Below are 24,862 nucleotides of genomic sequence, written 5' to 3' on the forward strand. Positions count from 1 at the left end.
CTCTCAAGATTCACTGCATCCCTCTTGAAGTGCAGTGCCCAAAACTGGACACAATAATCCAACTGCAGCCTGACCAGTGCCGCATAGAGGGGAAGCATCATCTCCCTGGACCTTTCCATCATGCATCTGCTAATGCATGATAAAGTGCGGTTAGCCTTGTTGATCATTTCATCACATTGATGACTTACGTTCATCTTGGAGTCAGCTATGACTCCAAGATCCTTTCCACTGCTGTGCTGCTTAGAAAGTCATCCCCCAGCCGGTAAGCATGTTGGTAGTTCTTTTTGCCTAGGTGCATCACTCTGCACTTGTCTTTATTGAACTGTATCCTAGATTTCATAGATTTCATAGACATTAGGGCTGGAAGGGACCTCGGGAGATCATCGAGTCCAGCCCCCTGCCCAAAGGGCAGGAAGTCAGCTGGGGTCATAGGATCCCAGCAAGATAAGCATCCAATTTACTCTTGAAGGTGTTCAATGTAGGCGCTTGAACCACCTCCGCTGGCAGACTGTTCCAGACCTTGGGGGCTCGGACAGTAAAGAAATTCTTCCTTATGTCCAGCCTGAAACGGTCTTGCAGGAGTTTGTGACCGTTCGACCTCATCATCCCATGGGGCGCTCTGGTGAACAGATGTTCTCCCAGATCCTGGTGGTCACCCCTGATAAACTTGTAGGTGGCCATCAGATCACCCCTGAGCCTGCGCTTTTCTAGGCTAAAGAGTCCCATGGCTCTCAGCCTGTCATCGTAAGATCTGTTTTCCTGACCTCTGATCATGCACGTGGCTCTGCTCTGGACTCTCTCAAGCTTCTCCACATCCTTTTTGAATCGTGGAGCCCAAAACTGGACGCAGTACTCCAGCTGCGGCCTCACTAAGGCCGAGTAAAAGGGGAGAATGACATCCCGGGATTTGCTCGAGAAGCATCTATGGATGCACGCCAGCATTTTGGTCGCTTTACTAGCCGCAGCATCGCATTGGAGGCTCATGTTCATCTTGTGGTCAATGATGACCCCCAAGTCTTTTTCTTCTGTAGTGCTAACCAACGTAGCACTGCCGAGCCTATAAGGGTGCTGCAGGTTTTTCCTCCCAAGGTGGAGAACCTTGCATTTTTCGGTGTTAAACACCATCAGGTTCTCGTCTGCCCATTTGCTGGGCTTGTCCAGGTCAGCCTGGATCACCCGCCTATCTTCTGGCGTGGATGCTTTGCCCCAAAGTTTGGTGTCATTGGCGAACTTGGCCAGTCCACTCTTGACTCCAATGTCCACATCGTTAATGAAGATGTTGAACAGTATGGGTCCCAGGACAGAGCCTTGAGGGACCCCACTGGTCACAGGGCACCACGATGAGTGACTGCCATCAATCACAACCCTCTGGGTCTGACCATGAAGCCAATTTCCCAGCCAGCGGATCGTGGTGGAGCCAAAGCCACAACCGGCCAGTTTGGCCAAGAGGTGATCATGGGATACCAGATCAAAAGCTTTTTTGAAGTCAAGATATATGACATCAATCTCTTCTCCCTTGTCCAGGTGATAGGCCACCTGGTCATAGAAGGAAATGAGATTGGTCAAACAAGACCTACCCGCAACAAACCCATGCTGGCTGTCCCTTAAAATGTTAGCCTGGGTCAGTCCCTCAAGGATGGCCTCCTTAATAAACTTTTCTAAGATCTTCCCCAGGACAGAAGTCAGGCTAATGGGCCTGTAGTTAGCCGGATCCACTCTCCTCCCTTTCTTGAAGATCGGCACCACATTGGCCTTCTTCCAGTCTTCGGGCACTACACCAGAGCGCCAGGAGTTTTCAAAGATCCGTGCCAGGGGCTGGGCTATGACGCTTGCCAGCTCCTTGAGTACCCTGGGGTGCAGGTTGTCAGGGCCAGCTGACTTGAAGGTATCCAGCTTCTCAAGGTGTTCCTTCACAAGGTCAGCATTGATGGAGGGTAGGGGATCCCCCTCACCCAGATTTCCCTGTCCCATAGCAGGCATGGGCATCCCGTGTGACTGACGAAAGACTGACGCAAAGTACCTATTTAATAGGTTGGCTTGTTCCTGGGTGTCAGTTGCCTCATCTGGTTTAGCAGGGGTCCAACATTGCCCTTGCTTTTCCTCCGGCTCCCCACATATCTGAAAAAGGACTTTTTGTTGTCCTTGATGCCTGAAGCTAGTTGGAGTTCAGTTGCAGCCTTGGCTTTCCTGGTTTGCTCCCTGCAGGACCGGACCAGCGCGGAGTAATCCTCCTTGGAGGTGAATCCCATCCTCCATCCTTTGTAGGCTTTCCTTTTTAGCCACAGTAGGTCCGCTAGGTCTCTGGAGAGCCAGGGGGGCTGCTGTGCCTTCTTGCTGCCTTTCCTCTGTGTTGGAATAGATTTAGCTTGTGCACTGAGGATCGCTTCCTTGAGAAGCAACCACTCTTCTTGAACTCCCAACTCCCTGGGGTCATGGTCCCTGAGGGCCTGACTGACTAGCCTCTTGAGCTTGTCAAAGTCGGCTTTTCTGAAGTCAAGGACTTCTGTGTTGCTGACTGACTTGCCAGCTTTACGGCAGATGGTGAAGGTGATCAGCTCGTGGTCGCTGTCACCCAACTTCCCATCAATCACTAGGTCGCCGATTAGGTCGTCCCCCCGTAGCCAGTACCAGGTCAAGCAGCACTTTGCCTCTCGTTGGCCCATAGACTTCTTGAGTCAGGTAGAGGTCATCCACGCACGAGAGAAAGCTTTGCGCCCGCTCAGATTTAGCTGAGTGATCTTCCCACAAGATGTCCGGGTAATTGAAGTCACCCATGACAACCAAGGTCCTGGAGCAAGCGGCCTCAGTCAGTTCCTGGGTGAACTCCTGGTCAAGCTCGGGACTTTGAGTGGGAGGTCTGTAGTAGACTCCCACCATTGTGTCCCCTGTGCCGAATTCCCCACGAATTTTTACCCAGAGGGTCTCTAGCTGTCCATGCCGGTCGCCAACATCAGCTTGCAGGGACATGTAGCTTTCCTTCACATAGAGAGCTACTATTTCATTCTGCACATTTTTCCAATATGTCCAGATCTGCCTGGATCTGTTCCCTACCATCTGGTATCTTAATTTTGCCCCATAATTTGGTATCATCTGCAAACTTGGACAGGGTGCTTTCCACACCCTCGTCCAAGTCACTGATGAAGACATTGAATAGCAGCAGTCCAAGAACCGAGCCTTGCAGGACTCCACTGCCCACATCTTTCCAATTCGATATCGACCCATACACCACCACTCTCTGGGCATGACCTCTAAGACAATTTGCCACCCACCTGACCATGTAAGTCACAGCCTAACCATCTACATCACAGCTTGTCAGTTTATTTACAAGAACAGAATGAGATACTGTATTGAAGTCCTTCTTAAAGTCTAGGTCCAGTGCCAAAAAACCCCACAGTGTCTACCTAGGAAGGTGCCGGAGTGCTGGCATACCAGAAAAACAATGTGATGGGGGGTACATGGCAGGATGCACTGCATATTAGTATATTTAATAATAATAAATGTTGCCTTTGTTGTTATGTATTCCTTTTTGTAGAGTATGTTGTAATGAGAAAGAGAGAAAAAAAAAGACAAATAAGAGAAAGAGGAGAGAGAGAGAAAGAAATAAAAAGGAGAGCAGAGAGAGAACCAGACACATGCAAACGCACATCCAGAACCAGACACACATGTGCGCACACAGATGCACAGAACCAGACAGAGGCAAACAAACACACAGAACTGGGTGTGCGGGAGCCAGGCTCCTGGGCCACTGGACAAAGTCCGACCCAACAATGCCCTGGTCCCGCCAGAGCCCCTCTGCTTTCCTGGGAGCCAGCCCATCAGCTCAACCACCCACCCACCCTCCCTGTACAGCTAAGCCCACAAAAGGTGTAGTGCTCCTGGCAGGGGGCAGCGCCAGCCTCATCCTGGTCGGGGGCTGGGCCGGGGCTGGGCTTCAAGTGGGTGGGAGTCAGGTAGGCTCAGCTGCTGGAACCAGCCTGGGCTCCAGAGTTGGCAGCAGCTACCAGAGCCTGGACCAGCTGCAGCTGGAAGGCTGCAAACAGCTGCTCCAGGCTCCAGCATCAGCTCCATACTAGCAGGTGCACGCGCACCTTGGAGTGGATGGTGGGGATAGGGCCTGAGGCAGCACAGCCCTCCTGCTGTCCGCTCTGAGGTGCATGTGCAGTTGCTGCCAGCATGGAGCTGATGCCAGGGCTATGGAGCCCAGCATAGCTGTTTGCAGCCTGCCTGCTGCAGCTGCTCAGAGCCCAGGCTGGCTACAAACAGCTTGTGACTACCTGGTCTCGAACAGCCGTTCACATGCTGCCTTGGCCCGGATGGTCAGTAATGGATGTACCAAGATTTCTTGTAAACCCTGAGGTAGATACTTATCACCTAGGTGGCCACCCACTGACTCATCTGCCATGACTTTGAATGGCAAAATGGAAAAAAAGGAAAGAAAGAAGAAAAAAAAGAGGATGGAAAGAAGCTGCTCTGCCGGCACATCTATGCTGCACTCTCTTCCCCTTAACTGAGACTACTTCCTTGCTAGGGGACTTAATTCATTGGTGTTGTCTATCCCACCACACAGCCCATCCAAAAGGGGGGAAAAAATGGAGAACAAAAAATTATGAGTTGGGGAGGGTATGCTCAGTTCCCTCCCCAGCCCTACCGTTAGGACACAGTGGTACCTCCTCATCACTCTCTCCAAGACCTCTTCACCCATGTCCCCGCCAGTCAGTACTCCGCACCCAGTATCTGGGAACGCTCTGGGCAATGACCCGTCGTCTGGCCAGGGGTGGCTAAGCCTCTTCTTGGGCTGTTATTTCCCTCACACCGCCGAATGCGGCTTACAGTCGCTCTCCCCCGACATTATCTGTGGTGTTCTGCTTCCAGCACCTCGCAGTCCTTTCTGCTCTGGTTGGCCACTGCTTGTGCTGTGGGCTGCTGTCAAGCCTGCTAGTGCCTGGCTGGGCTTTCTCTTTTTCTGCCCACACCAGTCTCCACTGGTGCAGAGGGCCTCTTCTGGCTCTCCTGCCTCCTGGGCACACCAGCCTCTGCGGATGAAGAGAGCTTTCGCCAGCTCTCCCTTCTCCCAGGCACGCCAGTCGTCGCTGGTGTAGAAAGCCTCTGCTGGCTCTCTCCCCTTTCTCCCCTCCTGGATATCCCTACCATCACCGGTACAGAGAGCCTCCACTGACTGTCTCTCCTCCTGCCCTCCCCAGCCTCCACAGTGGTCCTTCTTGTTCCCGCTGGCTGGTGATTGCCGATGACATCACTGGCCAGCCTCAGCTGTATAAAGGTGCAACTTAGAACCCGTGTGGGTTCCCTTCTTCGCTCTGGTTGCGCCACGGGCCCTGCTGCAGGTAAGAGTCCTTCTTGTATTTTTTTTTCTTTCATACATGGTCCCTGCTCTAGGAACCCCCAGGGTGTGGTTCAGGGCTTTTTCCTCTGTCACCAATTTCCCTAGTTTGTCCAGTAGGGGTCCTCTGCTACCCTGCGCCTTCTTTTTGTTCCCTATATATCTGAAGGACCTTTTGTTGTCGTTAATTTTTGTCATCAGCCTAAATTCTAATCCTGCTTTGGCCTTCCTAACTGATTCCCTGCAAGTGCGAGCCAGGGAAGTATACTCCTTCTTGGTAGCTACCCCCTTTTCCCACAGCCTGTATACCTCTTTCTTTGTCCTTAGGCTTTCCTGGACTTCCCTGTTCAGCCAAGAGGGCTTCTTGGCCCCTTTACCCCTTTTTATGTGCAATGGCATTGTCTCTTTCTGCACCCTTAGGATCATTCCCTTGAGGAACGACCACCCTTCCTGGACTCCCATTTCACCAATGCTCTTGAGCTTTAATGCCTCACTAACTAATTTCCTGAGCACACTGAAGTTACCCTTTCTGAAGTCTAGCACTTCAGCCCTGCTGGTTAGTTTACCCACGCTTTGCTGGATAGTGAATTCAATCAATCGATGGTCACTATCCCCTAGGTTACCTTGTACCTGCAGATTCCCCACCAAGTCATCACCTGTAGCTAACACCAAGTCCAGCAAGGTGTTTTCCCTAGTGGGATCGTATACCTCCTGTGTTAGGTTCTTAACCTGCATACAGGACCTCCGCCTATGTGAGCGATTAGATTTAGCTGACTGTTCCTCCCAGCAGATGTCAGGGTAGTTTAGGTCACCCATGACAAACATACCTCTCAATCATACGGCTTCTGAGAGCTGTCTGGAGAGTTCCAGGTCTGGCTCATTCTCCTGGTGTGGCAATCTATAATAGACCCCCGCCACCCAAATCCCTTTCCCTCCAACTCCCTTGTATCCTGATCCACAGTACCTTGGATTAGTCCTCCTCTGATCCCACCTTGATAATAGAGGATGTATATTGTTCCTTAACATAGAGAACAATACCCCCACCTTTTCCCCCGACTCTATCCCGTTTGTACAACCTGTAACCCTCAATGCCTACTGCTCAATCATGAGTAGGGTCCCACCAGGTTTCAGTTAGTCCAACTAGGTCAAAATTGTTGCTTGCAAGCAGGAGTGCAAGTTCCTTCTGTTTGTTCCTCATACTCCTAGCCTTAGTATAGAGACATTTAAGCCCCCCCGATGGGTGCCCTTGGTATCCCCCTGTCCTGATGTCTATTGGGCCCCTTAGTGCTTACCTGGACTGATCCAGTGCATTGCTTGTGGCTCGCTGATCCTAGGTTCTCCTTATCCTTTGCTTCCCTGTCCCCTGAGGAACCTAGTTTAAAGCCCTTTGGAAGAGATCAGCCAACCTGTAAGACTCTTACCTTTAGAAGAGAGATAAAGACCATCTTGTCCCAGGATGCCTCTCTCGTGGAAGTGTGGATCATGGTTGTAGAAGCCAAAACCCACATGATGGTACCAACTCTGGCGCCGCAGGTTGACTTCCCTGACCATTGATCAGAGGGATGGACAAGAAGATCATCTGTGCCCCCAACTTCCTAAGCCTGGCCCCCAGAGCCCTGTAGTCACTGATGACACAGTCTGGACTACTCCTGGCCACATCATTTGTGCCCACATGAACAAGGACCATGGGATAGTAATCACAGGACTGGATGAGGTCAGGAATCCTCACCATGACATCCTGGATTCTGGCTCCATGTAGGCAGCATCTCTCTCATGTCGTGGGATCCAGTTGACAGATAGGCCCCTCCATGCCTCTCAGGAGGGAGTTGCCCACCACGATGACCTTGCATCTCTTCCTTGGCTGCTCAGTTGTCATTCAGCCTGCCTGGTATTTGTTGCAGACATGTCTTCCCCTGCAGCTTCCTCTGCTGCACCATCCTCCAGTGCTGCCGGGGCTTTGTATTTGTTCCCCAGTTGCGTTAGGGAAGCAGTCACAGCCATATACTATCTAGCTTTGGAGGTGACCATCCTCCATTCAGCTGTCCTGGGACTCTCCCGTGATGCGTCTGTGCTAGGTGTCTGGTCCTGCAGAGAATGAAAGTATCCATCAATCTCATCCTCTGCAGCCCTGATCCCCCGCAGCCTGCTCACCTCTGCCTGGGGTTCCCTCACCTGCCCCACCAGGGCCTCAGTCTGGGCGCGTGTGGGACAGGCAAGGGAACCCCTAGCCCCCACACTACCCCAGGCCTAATAGGTCCTGCCAGGCAATCCCTGCAGACAGGGGCCAGGTTAGTACCGGCCCATCCAAGGGGCCTGTCTGGGTGGAGGCCTCACAGGAGCTCTGGGCTGGAGGCAGCAGCAGGGCAGGGTCCCTGGTTGCACTCTCTGTCACCACCCCCATAGAAGCCCCAATCATCATCCACTTACCTAAAGTCTCTGTCAGAAGCTCCCGTGTACTCTTACCCATGAACTGCCTGCAAACTGTTCCCCTGTTGGCAGTCCCTGGTCACAGGCTCCTTGGTCGCCTGGGGAGTCTGGCCTGGACTGACTCAGGCCAAGGCAGCAATCACACAGCAGTCAACAGCCCCACAGCAATCATCAGCACTCAGCGCTCAGTCCCAGCTTCTCAGAGCACAGCCCCCCCAAACAAACAAACAGTCAGCTAAACCAAAGGGACAGGCAACTGGATCACTTACCTTTCCTGGGCAGGATCTAGCGCCTGGCTTGGCTTCTGTCCTTCCTCCCTCCTCTTGCCTCCAGCAAGTGCCTGCAAACTGCTCCCCTGATGGCAGTCCCTGTTTATTGGCTCCCTGGTTGCCTGGGGAGTCTCCTTTTATACCCTTCATTAGACTCAAGGCACCCCTTCATAACATTTGTGAATGGAGTAACCCCCATTTTAAAAAGTGAACTCATTTATTACAGTGTTAACCTTCTTGAAGAAAGGTCAGGCAATGGGGGTGGGGAGAGTGTCAGACAAAGAAGAGCCTGCACCTGCACTTATCATCGTATCTCCTCATACCTGGCGTATTTCTCCCATCTTTTGGCACCCTTCAAAGTATCTTGTGAAACCCCAGGTTGCCTCAACACCCTGGCTGAGAATCAGTGCTTTAGAACCTGATTTAGTGGTAGCTTCATCCTATTCCAGCCCAGGCTCCCAGAAGATACCACTCTATTACACTGGTGTTTCCTAGGACAACTATTCATGGAAACTCATGATTTTTTATCTTTACAGTTAAAGGAGCTGCCTAATTTTTCTCTGCTAGTTCTGTCTGTCTTCAGAAATATAGACAAGATATGTTAGTCCTGTTTGCTGCTTCCACTTTCTCCAGTCTGAGATAGAAGTTGTTCAGTAGCCTCTTTGAGGGTTTAGACCACTGCACACTCATTGCAGAACTTATCCCTTGCAAGAGAATGTCTCACCCTTTTCTCTGTTGTTCTGTTGATCATTATTTAGAATGGCTGATAGCAGACAGGATCTGTCAGACACTGGCCTGAAGTTATCAATCAGCTTGTTGGGTTTATGATTTTCCAGCTCTTAATAATATTCATGTTTATTCTCCTTTCCGTATTTTCCTGTACTGATTATCATATTTAGTAATTTGGTATGACTGAAAAAGTTGGATCATGTAAGATTGCCGTATGGGAGTTGGGCAAAACTATGTGTCTATCTAAAGAGTCCCATAAGAAAAGATATCATTACTCTGTGTACTGTCAGTATTTTGTGTCACACTAAGCAGATGGATAGATTTAATGGCCAAATTCAGCTTCCTTTTTTACTGATGCGAGCTCCTGATTTACATAACCAAAATCAATCTAATTAGCTGGCTATATCCAGTTCCAAGTGAACTGGCCCCCAGCTCATTTCTGAATGGGCTGTAGTCAATATCTGAAAATCACCCCAGTGTTCATTATAACTAGATACTGGAAGTTTCTGCTTGCAGACAAAGTCTGCCCTGGGGAAAGTTAATGATCCCAGGGCTGCTCCTCTTGGAAATGATGTGGCTATTTCACCCCCCGGCTAATGCTCCTGCTCTTAAAATCAGTAGCGCCCAATGACATCCAAGAAGGAAGTAGTCTATTACAGGTATTAAAATAGCTTCCACCTTTATCAATCCAGGCAGCACACTATGTGTATGTATTTTATTGCTTAGTAGACCCTTAAAATAAGCTGTAGTAAAAAGGTTACTATAAGAAATCAGATGCCACTATATTCCTTAGGGAATATCTTTTGGTAATAATAGCCGTCACAGGACCAAGGAGGTGTCCTGTGACTAATAGAGGGTTAAGGAGCAGCCACCTACCAGGGGCAGCTCAGGTGCTGGTTGCCGCAGCAACCAGATTGGTCAGGTGACCAGAAGGGGCAGTGCCGGGCCTTTAGAAACTGCCCAGGCCTGAGCCAGAGAAGCAGTTCCCTTCTGGCAGGAGCAGGAGCAGGAGCTGGAGCAGGAGCTGGAGCTTTATGGCAGAGCCGAGTGGCCTGAGTTGGTGGTTGCAGCCTTACCGTACTGACTGGCTGCGATGATGCTAGGGAGGAGAACACCCTAAAGGGAGGTAGGGTTGGAAGCCCTAGAGGGGCTTGGGGTTTACTTTATGACCAGGGAGGCTCTGTATTGTTTGTGTTGTAGCCAGTTGGCACGGGTTTTGGTTATAGTTACCCCGGAGGACCGGGTGAGGCTGTAGAGGTGAGAGGAGGCCTCACGGGGACTCCCCAGTAGCTTGGGGGTTCCCGGTGCCCAGTAGGGGCACAGTGCCACAGTGGGCACAGCACAAGGAGTGCCGGAAAGGTGCTTGCCGAGTGGGGGTTGTAGCCCCAGCTGCGAGAGGTGCGGCACAGACCCCGGGGTGGGGCGGCGGGGGCGAGAGGCACGGCACAGGCCCCAGAGGGGGAGAGGTGCCCCAGGAGTGGGCGTGGGTATCAAGAGAGGGCCCCCCCCCCCAGGAATAGGTGGGGCATGTTCTGACTATTAGGAACCCAGTAACAGGGGGACTAAAACGGACCCTAGAGGGGTTCCTCAGTGTTGGGGACCCCGAAGGGCCTAAAGGGCCAGGTAAGGCTTTGGCCGCCTGAGCCGAAACAGACTTATAACATTGGCATTACCCAGTAGGGTCGGAGAGGCCGGGTAAGGCTCCGGCCGCCTAAGCCCAATCCAGTATCCACCAGTATTCGGACATTAGTGACTAGCAAAGGTTTAGGAAGAAGGCCCAGGCGGCGTGATAGCCTCGGGAAGTTTGGAGACTGGTGTCGGGACGTGGTGAGCCCCAGGGGCGCCAGGGAGTGGACAAACCCGTGGTTGCCAGAGAGGGGCACTAGGGTGGGATGAGCCGGTCGGAGGAGCAGGACAGAATAGATGTTCAGGAACAACTGCGAGGTTTGGGGCATGCTAAAGGGGAGGTAGGAGGCACGCATAGCCCTTAAGGCAAGGGGTGCACAGAGGTACCCCATATGGAGTAGGGGCAGGGACATTCACACCGTTCACCGGGGGGATAAAGGCAGCCTCCCATCCAAACCTATTTATCATCAAAGTCGTGGCGGGTGAGAATCCGGGGGTGCTGAGTCCACCTTACGTGACGGTAGGGGGTGCTAGGGAGTACACGGCCGCTCCTAGGCCCCACTCCCTCACAATAACGCATAACTTTTTTTCTGTCAAAGCACTTTACAAAGGTTGATATCAGTGTATATCATTATCCTATTTTACAGAAGGGAAACAACGGCACAGACTAGTTTTCTGTTACATAGTGAAAAGTAGCAGGAAGAGACAGAAATCTCTGATCTCCTAACTTCTGTTCTAGTGGCCCCTCTGCTTCACTTTTCAGAACAGTCGAAGTCAGTTGGCATTGCTTTCTCCCCCATGGTAGGCTGTATTCCTCAGAGCCGGCCCAGTGAAGCATAAATAACTCTTCCTCTATAAGCGTGACCTCGTTCCTTGTGCAAAAGTTACCCTAAGGGAGGACAGGTGACGTTGCCTTTGCCATCCCTTTGCTTGGGAGTACTTTAACTTCCATCTGGAATCCACAAGAGGCTGTGAAAAATGCTTTGAATCAGTGCATCTCCAATTGCCCAGGCCATGACCTTTTCCTACCCAGTGATCTTCTTTCCTTGGAGACTTTCCAACCATGCATAGAGGTTATGACCTCTTCCCTTCAGCCTGTTTTCTTCTCCAAGGCCAATAGCCTGGATCATCAGCGGCAGAAGATGACCTAGAGCCTGGAGTGAATTTGGCCCCACATCCTTTTCCTGTCCTTGCATTCTCCTACTTATTGACCCTATGCACATCCCTTGAACCTGCACCAAATGCTAGGGTCAGCTTGCCCTCTCAGAAGTGGCTAACTATCAGGTTACTAAAACAGTTTGGGTCTGTACTGTGTCTCTCTGGGAAATGTATCATCTACTTTCATCATACTGTTCAATCACTATGGCTCGATGTTTCTTTGGTACAATTTACTGCTGGGCTCTGTGCCAAGCACTGATAAATTAGCTGCGTCAGATAGCAGACTTGCAGATTCACCTATAGAACAAAACAATCAGGTCTCCTTTTCAGCTCAGCTACCCTTTGTCAGCATGAATCAGAAGAGAAATAGTATGTTAATATCAGTCTAAACCTAGTGTCCTCTGGCATGAAAATAGATTTCATAGGGGTGTAGACTTTAGGGCGGGAAGGAACCTTGAAAGATCATCGAGTCCAGCCCCCTGCCCCAGGGGCAGGAAGTTAGCTGGGGCTTGTGCTTTTCTGATAGCTTCTCTGTTGTTGCAGTTTCATAGATTTCCATACTGCTATTGACCACTTAGTTAAGCAGTTCAAGGAAAATGGCAAAGGGTTGGTGATATCACAAGTGTACTGAACAAACTAGGCTTCTCCTGTCTTCCATGTGCATCATCTTCAAGTTGTTGGTTTTAGCTGATAAGAGCTTGAAAGATGCAAATGCATTGGACATGTGATGCTTAAAAGGAGTTTCAGGAGGCTGAGTGCAATATCCACAGTCAGGCTAGGAGAGGGCCAGTGGTTACTACAGTTTTTCTTAGATTCAGTTGGCCTCTTTCTGCATGTAGACTGGTAGGTGACAGTGGGAGTGTTCTCATTCAAGTACAAGATCCAAGAGTCCTTAGCTGGAGGCTGATAATATTATGGTAGCTGCTGGCCAAACCATAAGGTTGATGGAGCCCAAGGTCCAGAAGCTGAAGAATTAGAAGGCCAAAGAATAGACTGGGAAAGAATACAGAAGACACAGGCGCAGAGGAATCCAGGCAATTAAATCAGTACCTACCCCTATCCATATAAAAAAAAAAAAAAAAGCAGTCACGAGGGTTAAACCTAGACAGACACCCTTCTGCAATGCTGTCCTTTGGCTTGCCATTCTATTTTCAGCCATTCTTTTCTGAGGCTCTGGAGAATTACAAATTAAATGGAGCTGACTGAGTATGTTCATTTTGCCAGCATAGTGTAACTAATATAAAGTTAAAGCCCTGGGGTATGTTTTAGCCCAGGTCTGCACTTAGGGTCCTCTGACACACCTAACACAAAATCTCTGGGGGAAGAAAGTGCACCCTAGAGACAGTTCTAGGAATGTGAGGGTCCCATATCCCCTGCAGAGCCCCCCAGAATAGCCCCTAAGGGCTTGTTCCATGGGATTGTCTGCATGCAATGGTTTATAACCTACTGCTGGCCAGTTACTTACTTCCCAATCATCCCCTTTCCAATCGGCTTGGAATCACTTCTGGTGATTGAGGAAGGTCCCAGGCCATTGGAAAAGGGCAAATATAGTGCCCATTTTTAAGAAAGGGAAGCGGAAGGATCCCGGGGACTACAGACCAATCAGCTTCACCTCAGTTCCCAGGAAAATCATGGAACAGGTCCTCAAAGAATCCATTTCTAAACACTTGGAGGAGAGGAAGGTGTCCAGAAACGATCAGCATGGATTTACTGAGGGCATATCATGCCTGACTGACCAGACTGCCTTCTATGATGAGAAAACTGGCTCTGTGGATGCAGGGAAAGCAGTGGACATAATTGTTATGTGGACAAATAGTTGACTTTCAGCAAGGCTTTTGATACCATCTCCCACAGCATTGTTGCAAGCAAGCTGAGGAAGTATGGGTTGGATGAATGGACTGTAGGGTGGATACAAAGCTGGCTGGATTGTTGGGCTCAACGGGTAGTAATCAATGACTCAATGTCTAGCTGGCAGCCAGGATCAAGTGGAGTGCCCCAGGAGTCAGTCCTGGGACCAGTTTTGTTTTGTATTTTCATTAAAGATCTAGAAGATGGGATCGAGTGTACCCTCAACAAGTTTGCCAATGGCACCATTCTGGCAGGGGGGTGTAGTAGATATGCTAGAGGGTAGGGTTAGGATTCAGAGTGACCTAGACAAATTGGAGGATTGGGCCAAATAAAATCTCATGAGGTTCAACAAGGACAAGCACGAAGTCTTGCACTTAGGACGGAACAATCCCATGCACCAGTACAGCCTGGGAATTGACTGGCTAAGCAGCAGCTCTGCAGAAAAGGACCTGGGGGTTATAGTAGACAATAAGATTGATGAGTCAGCAGTGTGTCCTTATTGCCAAGAAAGCTAATAGCATATTGGGCTGCATTAGTAGGAACTTTGCCACTAGATTGAAGGAAGTAATTATTTCATTCTGTTCTGCACTGGTGAGGCCACATCTGGAGTAGTGTGTCTAGTTTTGGGCCTCCCACTTTTGGGCATTTGTACACGTGTGTGCCACAACACTAAGCGCTTTTAAAAGCACCCAACGCTGCAGCACATATATTTGTATAAATGGCAAAATATGCATAAGTGCCGATTTTAAAATGGCAGTGACCTGCTTTTGAACTAAAACACATCAATTGTTTTAGTTCAGAAGTGCACCTCTGCCATTTTCTGCACGCTGATGTGCACTTCACCATTTATACAAATACATGCAATGCAGCACCAGACGCATCAGCTCGTGTGCTCTGCAGATTCAATTAATCAAGTCTGCTCTGATGTGCTGGATTTTGGGTGCATTGGAGCAGACTAAGGTTCATGTATAAATGCCCATAGAAAGGATGTGGACAAGTTGAAGAGAGTCCAGTGGAGAGCAACAAAAATGGTTTGGGGGCTGGGGCACATGATTTCTGAGGAGAGGCTGAGGGAACTGGGTTAATTTAGTTTGGAGATGAGAACACTGAGAGGGGACTTGATAGCAGCCTTCAACTTCCCAAAGTGGGGGGTCCCAAAGAGGATGGAGCAAGACTGTTCCCAGTGGTAACAAATGACAGAACAAGGAGCAATGGTCTTAAGTTGCAGCAAGGGAGTTTAGGAAAAACTTTCTCACTAGGGAGGTGGTAAAGCACTGGAACACGTTACCTAGAGAGGTGATGCAATCTCTGTCCTTGGAAATATTTAAGACCCTGCTAGACAAAGCTCTGGCTGGAATTATCTAGTTGGGGAGGGTCATGCTTTGGGTAGAGGTTTTGACTAACCTCCTGAGGTCCCTTCCAACCCTAATTTTCTATGATTCTATGACTATTCATTATTAGGTTAAATGAATTTCAAAATTAAATATGTGCATACGTGTAATAAGAATGAATTTCAACCTGAGATGTTCTACTTGCCATACATTTGTTTCCCTTTCTTCAAATTTTACTTTGCAGTGCTCCGTAAGTGCAGTAAGATCAATTGTTCTCTCCTGATGTTAGCTTTTGATTGTGTTGTAGGCTTGCAATCACTCAACATGGAGGATTGAGCCCAGTGAAGGAGTAGTTCCTCCCGAGACCGAGATCCCAGTGACTCTGACAGCCAACTTGGATGACACCGTGAAATTCCAGGACAAAGTGAACTTGGTAATAGAAAACAGCAACACCTATGTGATCCCAGTCCAGGCTACTGGCATTGGTACCACTATTGTCACCAACAAACCTTTTGCTCCAGAGTTCAACTTAGGACCCCACTTCAGGTAGGTAATTTGCCTGGTCCTCACCTTTTCCATATGCTGTTTTTTCTGGGAAATCCAAATATGGAGCCTGAGCAAGGAAGATTTTCTTTAGAATCCACAAGGTCTCGTCTTTACTGTCACTTTCTCAAGCCCAGGAAAACTGCCTAGAATCAAGTCCAATCTACTAGCTCCCACTCAGTGCCAGCCACCCAGTTCCACCCTGCCAGCACCCAAGCCTAGCAGTTAGGTAGAATAGACAGTCTAAACACATGTCCCAGAATTTACCTCAGGTTCTCTATGTGGGGACAGCCTGAGAACATTGTTGATGTATGTCCTCATGACCCCTGTAAGTGGCCTAGTCTGCCTAATAGCCATATGTGGTCACATGCTGAGTAGGAGCAAATGTGAGAAGCTAATTCTTGATAATTGCTCCAGGCTCAGCTGGGATGCACTATAGATTTGCCTGTTGGTGCTCAATATCCTCTTAACATGAGAGCATGGCTCCTATTACTTAACTAAGAGCTGCAGGTGTACATTTGAACACACATCATGGTTATTTAACATGTCATTCTAGAAAGCTTCCAAATAGAAGCCAGTGCTGAAATGTCCCTTACAATCGAAAGCAAATTTCCAGTACTGTAATGAGCTTCTTTTCTCAACTGTTCTGGAAATCTTGTGTAAAACAAGTTCCAGGAAACCTACAGCTGAGAGATGCTACGTTAAAAAGAATTCCGTTTTTCCTGTTTCCTCTTTTTTTCCTTTGATGGGATGTCCTCTTGGCTAATCAGGAAAATCACAGTCCTCTTAAGAATGAAGAAAGAGGCCTATAAATAATGGAAGCTCAGGGTGGGCCCCAAGGAGGGCTATTCCACGACAGCCTGCATTTGTAGGGAACAGATAGAAAAGGCTAAAGCGGTGACTAAACTTAGATTAGGAATGGGAACTTAAATTAGCAACAAGAAGTCCTTCTTAAGGGAACAGAAGGAAAACAAATGGGAATGTGGGGCCATTGCTCAACAACTCAGGAGAGCTGGTTACTGGCACCCAGGAGAAAGCTGAACTCCTGAATGACTGTTTTGTCTCAATCTTTCACCAGACCAAGGGGAAAACCAGATAGAGTAAAGAATGAACATGGTAGCAATAATCGCCTTCCTACTATTGCTGTAAAATTGGTGTACGACCAATTAATAAAATTAGACGTCTACAAATCAGTAGGACCGGATTATCTTCGTCCGAGAGTGCTGAAGGAGCTGGCCAAAGTCATTGTGGAACCCCTGGCCAAATTACGGGGAAGCGTGTTCATGCTTTAAGATACGCTACAGTTACAGGTGGACCTAGACAGGCTAGCAAGTTGGGCAGATTGGAACCTGATGAAGTTCAACATTGAGATATGTAAAGTGCTCCACCTTTGGACGAGCAACCCCCAACACATCTACAGGCTTGGTGGCCCCAAACTGACTAGCACCACAAATGAAAGAGACCTGGTGATAATAATAGGCCACGGTATGAATATGAGCCAGCAGTGAGATGCTGTAGATAGTAGGGCAAATAATACTCTGGCATGCATCAATTGATGCATCTCCAGCAAAGCCAAGGAGGTGATTCTTCCATGCTACTTGGTACTGGTGAGACTGCAGCTGGAGTACTGTGCCGCAGCGCTGGGTGCTTTTGGGCACCACACTTTAACATAGACATGGATAAGCTTGAGAGAGTCCAAAAAAGAGCCACCCATCTGATCAGAGTCTTACATGACAAGCCATATGGGGAAAGGCTGAGGGACCTGGGACTCTTCAGCCTGAAGAAAAAAGCTGAAAGGGGACCTGGTAGCAGCTTCCCGCTCCACTAGGGGAGTTCATCAAGGGCTCGGTGAGCAACTGTTTACCAGGGTACCCGAGGGGAAAACCAAGAGTAATGGCCACAAACTCCTGGAAGATCAGTTCAGGCTCAACATTAGGAAAAACTTCTTCACAGTCAGGGTGTCCAGACTGTGGAATAAGCTCCCTCCAGAAGTGGTGCAATCACCTACCCTGGAAATCTTCAAGAGGAGACTAGACAGTCCCCTTGCTGGGGTCACCTGACCCCCAGTTATCTTTCCTGCTTGGGGCAGGGACCTGATGATCTTCCAAGGTCCCTTATAGAATCATAGAAGTAGGGTCGGAAGAGACCTTGTAGATCTTCAAGTCTGACCCCCTGCCTGGGTGGGAGAAAAGACTGGACTCAAATGAGTCCAGCCAGGTTGTCATCAAGCCTCTTCTTAAAGATCCCCAGGGTAGGAGCCAGCACTACTTCCCTAGGAAGTTGGTTCCAGCTCCTAGCCGCCCTGTGAGATAATTCTTGTGGATGTCTAATCTAAATCTACTCTTTGATAACTTGTGTCCATTGTTCCTTGTCATGCCAGGGGGCACTAGGGGAAACAGTATCTCCCCTAAACCCTTCTGGTCCCCCCTAGTGAGTTTATAGACGGTCACCAGGTCCCCCCTCAGCCTTCTCTTGTGAAGGCTGAACAGGTTTAGGTCCCGCAGTCTTTCAATGTAGGGTCTGCCCTGTAGTCCCTGGATCATGCAGGTGGCCCTCCCCTGGACCCTTTCAATGTTGTCCACATGCCTTCTGAAATGGGGTGCACAGAACTGGATGCAGTACTCCAGCTGTGACCTGACCAGCATCGCATAGAAGGGGAGGAATCACCTCCCTGGCTCTACTTGAGATGCACCTGTGGATGCACGACAAGGTGCGGTTAGCCCTGCCAACCGTGACCTCGCATTGTCAGCCCATGTTCATCTTGGAGTCAATAATGACTCCAAGATCGCTTTCTGCCTCCGTGCTCTCAAGAAGGGAGTTTCCCATTCTATAAGTGTGCTGCTGGTTTCTACTGCCTAAGTGCAGCAGCACCTTGCACTTGTCAGCCTTCTGGACTTACAATCTATGAATCATGTCTCATCAATCTCATGCATTGCCCCACAGCAGCAGGAAACCTCGAGGCATCTTTTTAGCAACCCCTTTACTAAATCAGTTGTGCTGCTTTATTTCTATCTGAAAGGGGCTCCACCTTCCAGTTCCCTGGGAAAGCAGTGGGAGCCACAAATTTGTATTTGTCTTGGACCATTCCCTAGTTTACTTTTCCTTCATGGATTCCATACTAAACCTCTGCTAGCCTGAGTTCTCCTCTGTAGCACTTCTCTTGTCTCATCATTTTCCAACAACACTTCATGAATTGAGAAAGAAGCTGTCGGCTTGAAAGGTAGGCATTATCGTTTGGACTGAAAAGGGAGAATTGCAATTGCAAGTCCCTGTTCTAAAAGTGGGAGGGAAGTCCACTGACCCTAGATGCTGGAAAGGAGCATCTCACGTGAAAAACTTGACTCTGAAATATAGTACCCGTCTGTCACCTATAATTATGTGACAGGCTAGCCGATGGTGGCTTGGCCCGGAGGTTTTGAAAAGTTCAAAAATGATTGGCGGGGGGGATTTCCTTTTCCCCACCAATCAGGCCCTGGAAAAGGAGAAGACTTGTCCTCCCCGCCCCTCCATCCCCCCTGCCCGGCGCAGGTAGGGAAACCAGACCTGAGAGTAGAATCACCTCTCATGTCAGCTGATTGGTCCTGCCAGCTACCTAGGGGGAGATGAAAAGGGCAGCACACCTGGTCCAAGGAGAGAGGATGACATGGGACAAAGGAGAGGAGTCACAAAAAGCTGGTGAGAGCTGACCAGCGAGGTGGAGCAGTTGCCCCAGAATAGCCCTGGAGCCGGGGAGCCACAGGAGGTGGCTCGGTTCCGGCTGTTCAGTGCACAAGCGATGTATGGCAGATGCTCTGCTAGGACCTGAGCCCCAGTAGGGAGGATGGGAGCTCAGCGCACAGGTAGTGTGTGGCAGAAACCCAGTGCCCCGAGTCGCAGGCAGCAGCCCAGGCATTTGACCAGCAGGGAGGCTGGGAGCAGGGGTGGTGCCTGGTGGATCCCGGAGGGCCCAAAGTCCTGAGCTGCAGGCAGCAGTTTGGATGATCTGACTGCCCAGCATGAAGCTATGCAGCTCAGCATGCAGACAGCATGTGGAGGATCCCCAAGGGACTAGAGTCAGGAGCCAGCCCAGGCATTGATCGCTTAGTAGAATTCTTGTTTTCCACATGGGAGACCCATGTTCAATCCCTGGCCAAGACACCAGAGGGGTGAGTTGCTAGGAAGAGGGAATCCCTACAGGGTAGGAGAGTTCCTCCAGGGTACCTGTGCCTTATGTTTTGTAAAACCCTGCACCTCAGGCTTTGTTGTTGATTTGCTTCTGCTAGATGTATATGTGTATCTTACCTGTCTTGAATCCCCTCTTCTCTCTTAGACCCATTGCCACCCCCCCCAAATGTGTCATACCTTAACCTGGTTCTTTTCCTATTAAACCCATATATGGTTAAGTTCCAACTGGTCTCGGCTCTATTCTACAGGGGGTAGGAGGGGAGCAGCTACCCCTCCCACAGCGCGCTAGCACTTGGTAAATCCCTTCAATTGGAGAGGGGGTACCTTGTCTGAGTACCACCTGGGTTACAAATGATTTCAGTTTTGGTTCTGTTTGAGTATACAGGACAAATTATGTACATTTAATTAATATAATCTAAGTAGGGGTCATTGTGTGATCCTTGTTTAATTTTAAATATCATTCTTGTTCACTATCTCCATCTCCTTGCTTATCCTGGAGGCTGATATGAATACAGCCTGATGGGCAGGTTGGATGTACAATGGATAAGATAATGTTGGCACAACCAAATTAATGATTTTCTAGCAATCGTTCTTCTTCCATCTTTCAGCATTTTTCTTTGGCTAAGTTACGATTGCCACTGGCTGCAGAATTGCAGCTGAGTAAAATGAAAGAAGACATTTTTACTGAACCAGAAATTACACATCTACCCAGAACCTCTTGCAGTTCAGCTCTATAATGGCATATTATCTAGGAGAAAAAACATTTCATGCAACCGTTGTACAAGTCAAACTTACTTTTGAACATATTGTTTAAGAGTGATGTGTTACATACTGTAAAATCTATGCTTGTGTAACCTGTGCAGTACTCCAAGAGGTACCCCCTCTCCAACTGAAGGGATCAAAGCAGGTGCACAAGTGCTGTGGGAGGTGTAGGGACTCTCCTCCCCCTATACAGCAGAGCCAGACCACCAATGGGGACTCACCCATATACTTTTTAATACTGGGAATATAACAGGCATAAATCAGGGGGTATAGTGGATACTACAGTGCCCCAAAGGGGCAGGATTCAACAAAGGTTAGGCACTTACAATCATTGACAAAAGACAGGATTAATAAAATATAAAACACAAACAAGCAGAACAAACAATACAGGATGGTGAAATATAAAAAGGCATAAAATGTCAAATGACACGGAAATATAGGGCCTTGGTACCTGGAGAGGGAGAAAGGCACAGTGGCCCCTTTCCATTGCAAGAAGATTTGCTTCTTGTTATTTTACTTACCCCAAGTCACCTCAGTTGGGGCTGTGAACCTAGATCTCCCACATCACAGGTAGGAACACTGCCACACAGCCACCACTGGTAGCACTGCTCTAGCCTGCTGGGGGTCTTGACCTTCCCAGAGCCCTGGCCTCACATTAAGCTGCCTGGCCTCTGATTAGAGGAGCTGGAAGCAGAGCTGGGAACCCCTCAGGTCACTGCTCAGATCCTTCCTGGAGCTGGGGAGCCTCTCCTGCTGGCTGCAGCCTCTCCTTGGGGATCCTGGAGCCTAGCGGGGGGCCTCTCCTGCCAGCCACACGCCATGCTGCTGAGGGTCCCACTGCTGCCTGCAGGTCCTGCTCTTTCAGACTCTTCTGGGGCGCTGCTCCTGCCCTGCTGGCTCAGCTCTGTGAAGCCCTTCCCTTGTTGTCCCTCACTGGTCTCTCCCCTGAGACAGCCCACGCTGCCCCTTTTATCCCCCTCCAGGTGACCCAAGGGGCCAATCGGGACACAGGGGAGTGAGTCTCTGGGGCCTGATTGGTAGGAAAAGGAATCCCAAGTCCTCCAATCATCTTTTACCCCTTCAAAACCGCTGGGCCAAATCATTACCAGATTGGTGAGGAAAGGGAATCCCAAGTCCTCCAATCATCTTTTGCCCTTTCAAAACCCCTGGGCATAGTCACTGCCAGATAGCCCATCGCACTTGTATTTAGTTGCATGTGGTAAACACACATTTTTGGTTACATGTTTCTTACCTCTAAAATAAACTGTTCCAAGAACAATTCGTCTGCTGGTTGTGCTTAGTTTTATATAGAGTAAAATAATTATGCTTTCCTATCCTTCCATTAGCATTTCTTTGCATAATGGAATTGATTTCCCACTGAATATTCATTTCATGTTTAGTTGGTTATTTATACTCAAATATTGCTTTTCTTCAACAGCACATAGGGCCCATTCCTGCTCCTATTAGAGTTAATGGCAAACTCTTATTGATTCTGTCTAAGTTCTTGTATTACACTTATTACCATTTTACCATAGTATCTTCAGTAGGAACAGGTTGAAGCCCTTGGGGCCAGCTCCTGCTACAGACTCCTTGAAGGTATGCAAGTTAAAGGTGCTCACCACCTCTGGTGCAGGCAATTAACCTGGGGCAGGTGAAAAGAAGGCTGATAGCCTCTGTAGATGGTAGGTAAAACAGAAAGGAATTTCTATGTATACTGTGTTTTCTCATTGTAGGAAGGCTGGCTCTATAACTGCAAAAAAGCTTTAGATTTTCAAGGACATAGGGTTGTGGGATATGATCCTTGCTTTTCTTTAGCTTGAAACCATGGGAAATCATGGATGAATCCAGTAACTTCATCCAGCTACTTTAGGATTGTGTAGGTGTTGGCAATACAAATTTAGGATTCCGGATTAGCCCAGGGATTGGCACGACACCTCGTTCGATGAGTGACAGAAAGGCTTTATTTACTACAGGTATTTAAAATCAAGTCAAGTGAGCCCAAACTAAATCAAAGTCCAGTAATTAGCTATAAGGTGATGATTTCTCACCAAACAGGCAGCGAAGAGGCGGTCTGTTTCTCTTCAATTTCTTGAGTAAGTTGGGCGCATCAGCAACTAGTGTTAGAGAGATTTCTCACTGTTGAAGCATACGCACAGTTTGATGTTTTACTGCCTTTTTATACTCTTAGTTTAGCATCTTTAAAGCATTCTTTTAGTTGTGTAAGTTGAGACAGTCCCAAGCAGTAATTGACAGGAAAAACCTGCTTATTACTGGTTATCAGAAATTTCTAGTTTGAATGAGTTACCTTCTTCGGTAACAAGAGGTTATCCAGTTAGTTTCTTGATATGTTTCAGATTAACAGCCAGGAAAAACATACTAAATCAGGATGAAACATCTATTACATATGGAGAACGTCTCTTCCTGCACATAAACACGAGTTAGTCGCAAACTGATAATTTTACCTTACTAATTAATCAAGGATAGACATTTCATATGGTTACACACTGCTTGAAATCATTCTGAATATAGCAAGCTGGAAGAGATACTTCATTATTCCTTCTTTGATGGCCTAGCCATGAACTCACATCCTTTTGCAATATGCAATTAGCATTATTATTCTGTATTTTAACTTTTGTGAGTAGGCCCAAGCTTAGCATGAGTTTCAGAGTCATCGGTAGGTCAGGGGTCAATAACCCCTGGCACGCCTGCCAAGCATGACATGCAAGGCCGTTTTGCTTGGCACACCACTGCCATCCCGGGCTCTAATCTACTGCTGCCAGCCACGGAGCCCAGGCTGTTCCCAGCAGGCAGCTGGGAGGCTGTAAGCCCTGCGGCAAGCAGACCAGGCTCCGTGGGCCGGCTGCAACTGGGAGGCTGCACACAGCTGCTCTGGGCTCCTGCATGTTGGCACTCCAGCACCTTCCAAGGTAGACACTGTGGTTTTTTTGGCACTCTGGCCAAAAAACGTTGCCTACCCCTGGTGTAGGTGTTTGCTAAGCCCCTTTTGTCTGGCAGTACAGAGACTTTGTTATGAATGAGAAAAATCGTAGCTAGGTTTCTGCCATTTTGGGGTCAATCTTTGAGGCTTTTTTATCTTTTTTTTAAAGTAGCTGCATATGAAGTGTATGCCTGAACTCCAAGCAGAAGGTACTTCTGTAGCCATTGCCAGTTCATCTCACAGATTCACAGATGTTTAGGGCTGGAAGGGACCTCATTTCTCCCTCCTTTTGACCAGTGGCTCCTGAAGAGAATGCAAAGGGTCTGGAAGCTCACTCTTCCTGCTTGCTGTAGCCATTGCAAAACAGTTCAGTTTTGAGGCAGTGGAGCATTGAGGACTTATGATACACAAATACTGAGAAAGCATTACAAAATGGTAGATCTCTGGGGAAGTGTGCTTTCTTTTATCCCTAGCTTTACTGCATCCTGAGGTTTGATCCTTTTGTTTTTTTAATCTTACAGTTTGTTAGATGACCAAGTACTTGAGGTTCTCCATAATGTGTGGACCATTTGACTTCAGTAGATCTTTAAAAAGTATTTCATGTTTGCTGTCATGTTTGCCGCCAGAGTTTCTGTAGGTGTCATAACATAACACACTATTAAGAGTTTGTGTTAGTGCTAGGTGTATTCAAGCTATGCAGTCTAACAAATTGCCTGTGCCTTCCACCTGGCTGACACATTACATCATCAATAATGCGTTATCTCTGCCACTCTTCTAGTTTGGATCCCTGCTCCTATCACTTTAAGATAACTAACCGTGGGAGAAGAACCCATCAGCTCTACTGGACAACGGAAGGCTTCCCTCCATTTCGTCAGCATAACCATTCTGTCAATAATACCAAAGGCAAAAACTCCCCCCAGAGTCCAGAGTCTCCTTCTCCTGTGTTTAAGCTTCAGCCATTAAGGATGGAACTAACACCAGGCAAGAGTATGGACATGATTTTGGAAGGTGTCTCCAATACCCCTAAGGTAAAGTACTGTATGAATGGTGCATTGTTTCAATTAGATCACTGATACAGGTATCTCTTAGGCTGCTCCCTTACCATTTATTTGACAAAACAATCAGTTTCTTTCAAGAATTGCTTTAATGCCACAAGTTACCATGGTAGCACCAGTTGCTCTTCTTGCTTGAGCATTATTAGTTTCTAAGTCTTGTCTTGTTACTATAGCTACCAAAAAATCCAAGTTTCAGATACCAGCTAGGGAACGCTTTGGCTTCTGAGGCAAGCAACAGATTGCAGGGAGTTGTTTGCTGAACGAGACTGGAGTTCTAATATAGACTGCTTAGAGACTGAATTTTAGATCAAAAGGAAATAGAAAAATGCCGACTAATATATTTGGAAAAGCAAGGAATAATCCAGAGCACACGGGCCATGGGAACAAGTAATCAGAAAGCCAGTCATTTGTTATCATTTTATAAATAAAATATCCATCTAGAGTCTTGCATGGACACTGTCGAAAAAAATAAAAACAGACCAATAGAGCTAAAGATTACAACATGACATGCTGCACCCAAAAGACACTGGTAGTTCATTCTCACTTATTTCCCATCCCATACGCCCCAGCCATTCAGTCAGCCTCTATATTCTGGGAACAGCCTGGGAATTCAGGTAGGTCTCGTAACATGTAGTGTGCCTTTGGACTGAGTCCTATTCCCTTTTGCCCCTTTG

General features: G+C 48.3%; 1 protein-coding gene across 1 annotated transcript in view; it reads left to right on the forward strand.

Annotated features, from left to right (window-relative positions):
* Positions 1–24,862, forward strand: part of LOC149857377 (axonemal central pair apparatus protein HYDIN-like) — a 218,157-nt gene that overhangs the window by 187,731 nt on the left and 5,564 nt on the right. The window contains exons 18-19 of the mRNA XM_090063943.1: positions 15,034–15,272; positions 23,912–24,161. Of these exons, the coding sequence (XP_089920069.1) occupies positions 15,034–15,272; positions 23,912–24,161 (489 nt within the window). The remainder of the gene's footprint in view (positions 1–15,033; positions 15,273–23,911; positions 24,162–24,862) is intronic.

Source organism: Crocodylus siamensis, chromosome 9, assembly GCF_052110815.1.
Source record: "Crocodylus siamensis isolate JL-2025a chromosome 9, ASM5211081v1, whole genome shotgun sequence".
NCBI classification, from domain to species: domain Eukaryota; kingdom Metazoa; phylum Chordata; order Crocodylia; family Crocodylidae; genus Crocodylus; species Crocodylus siamensis.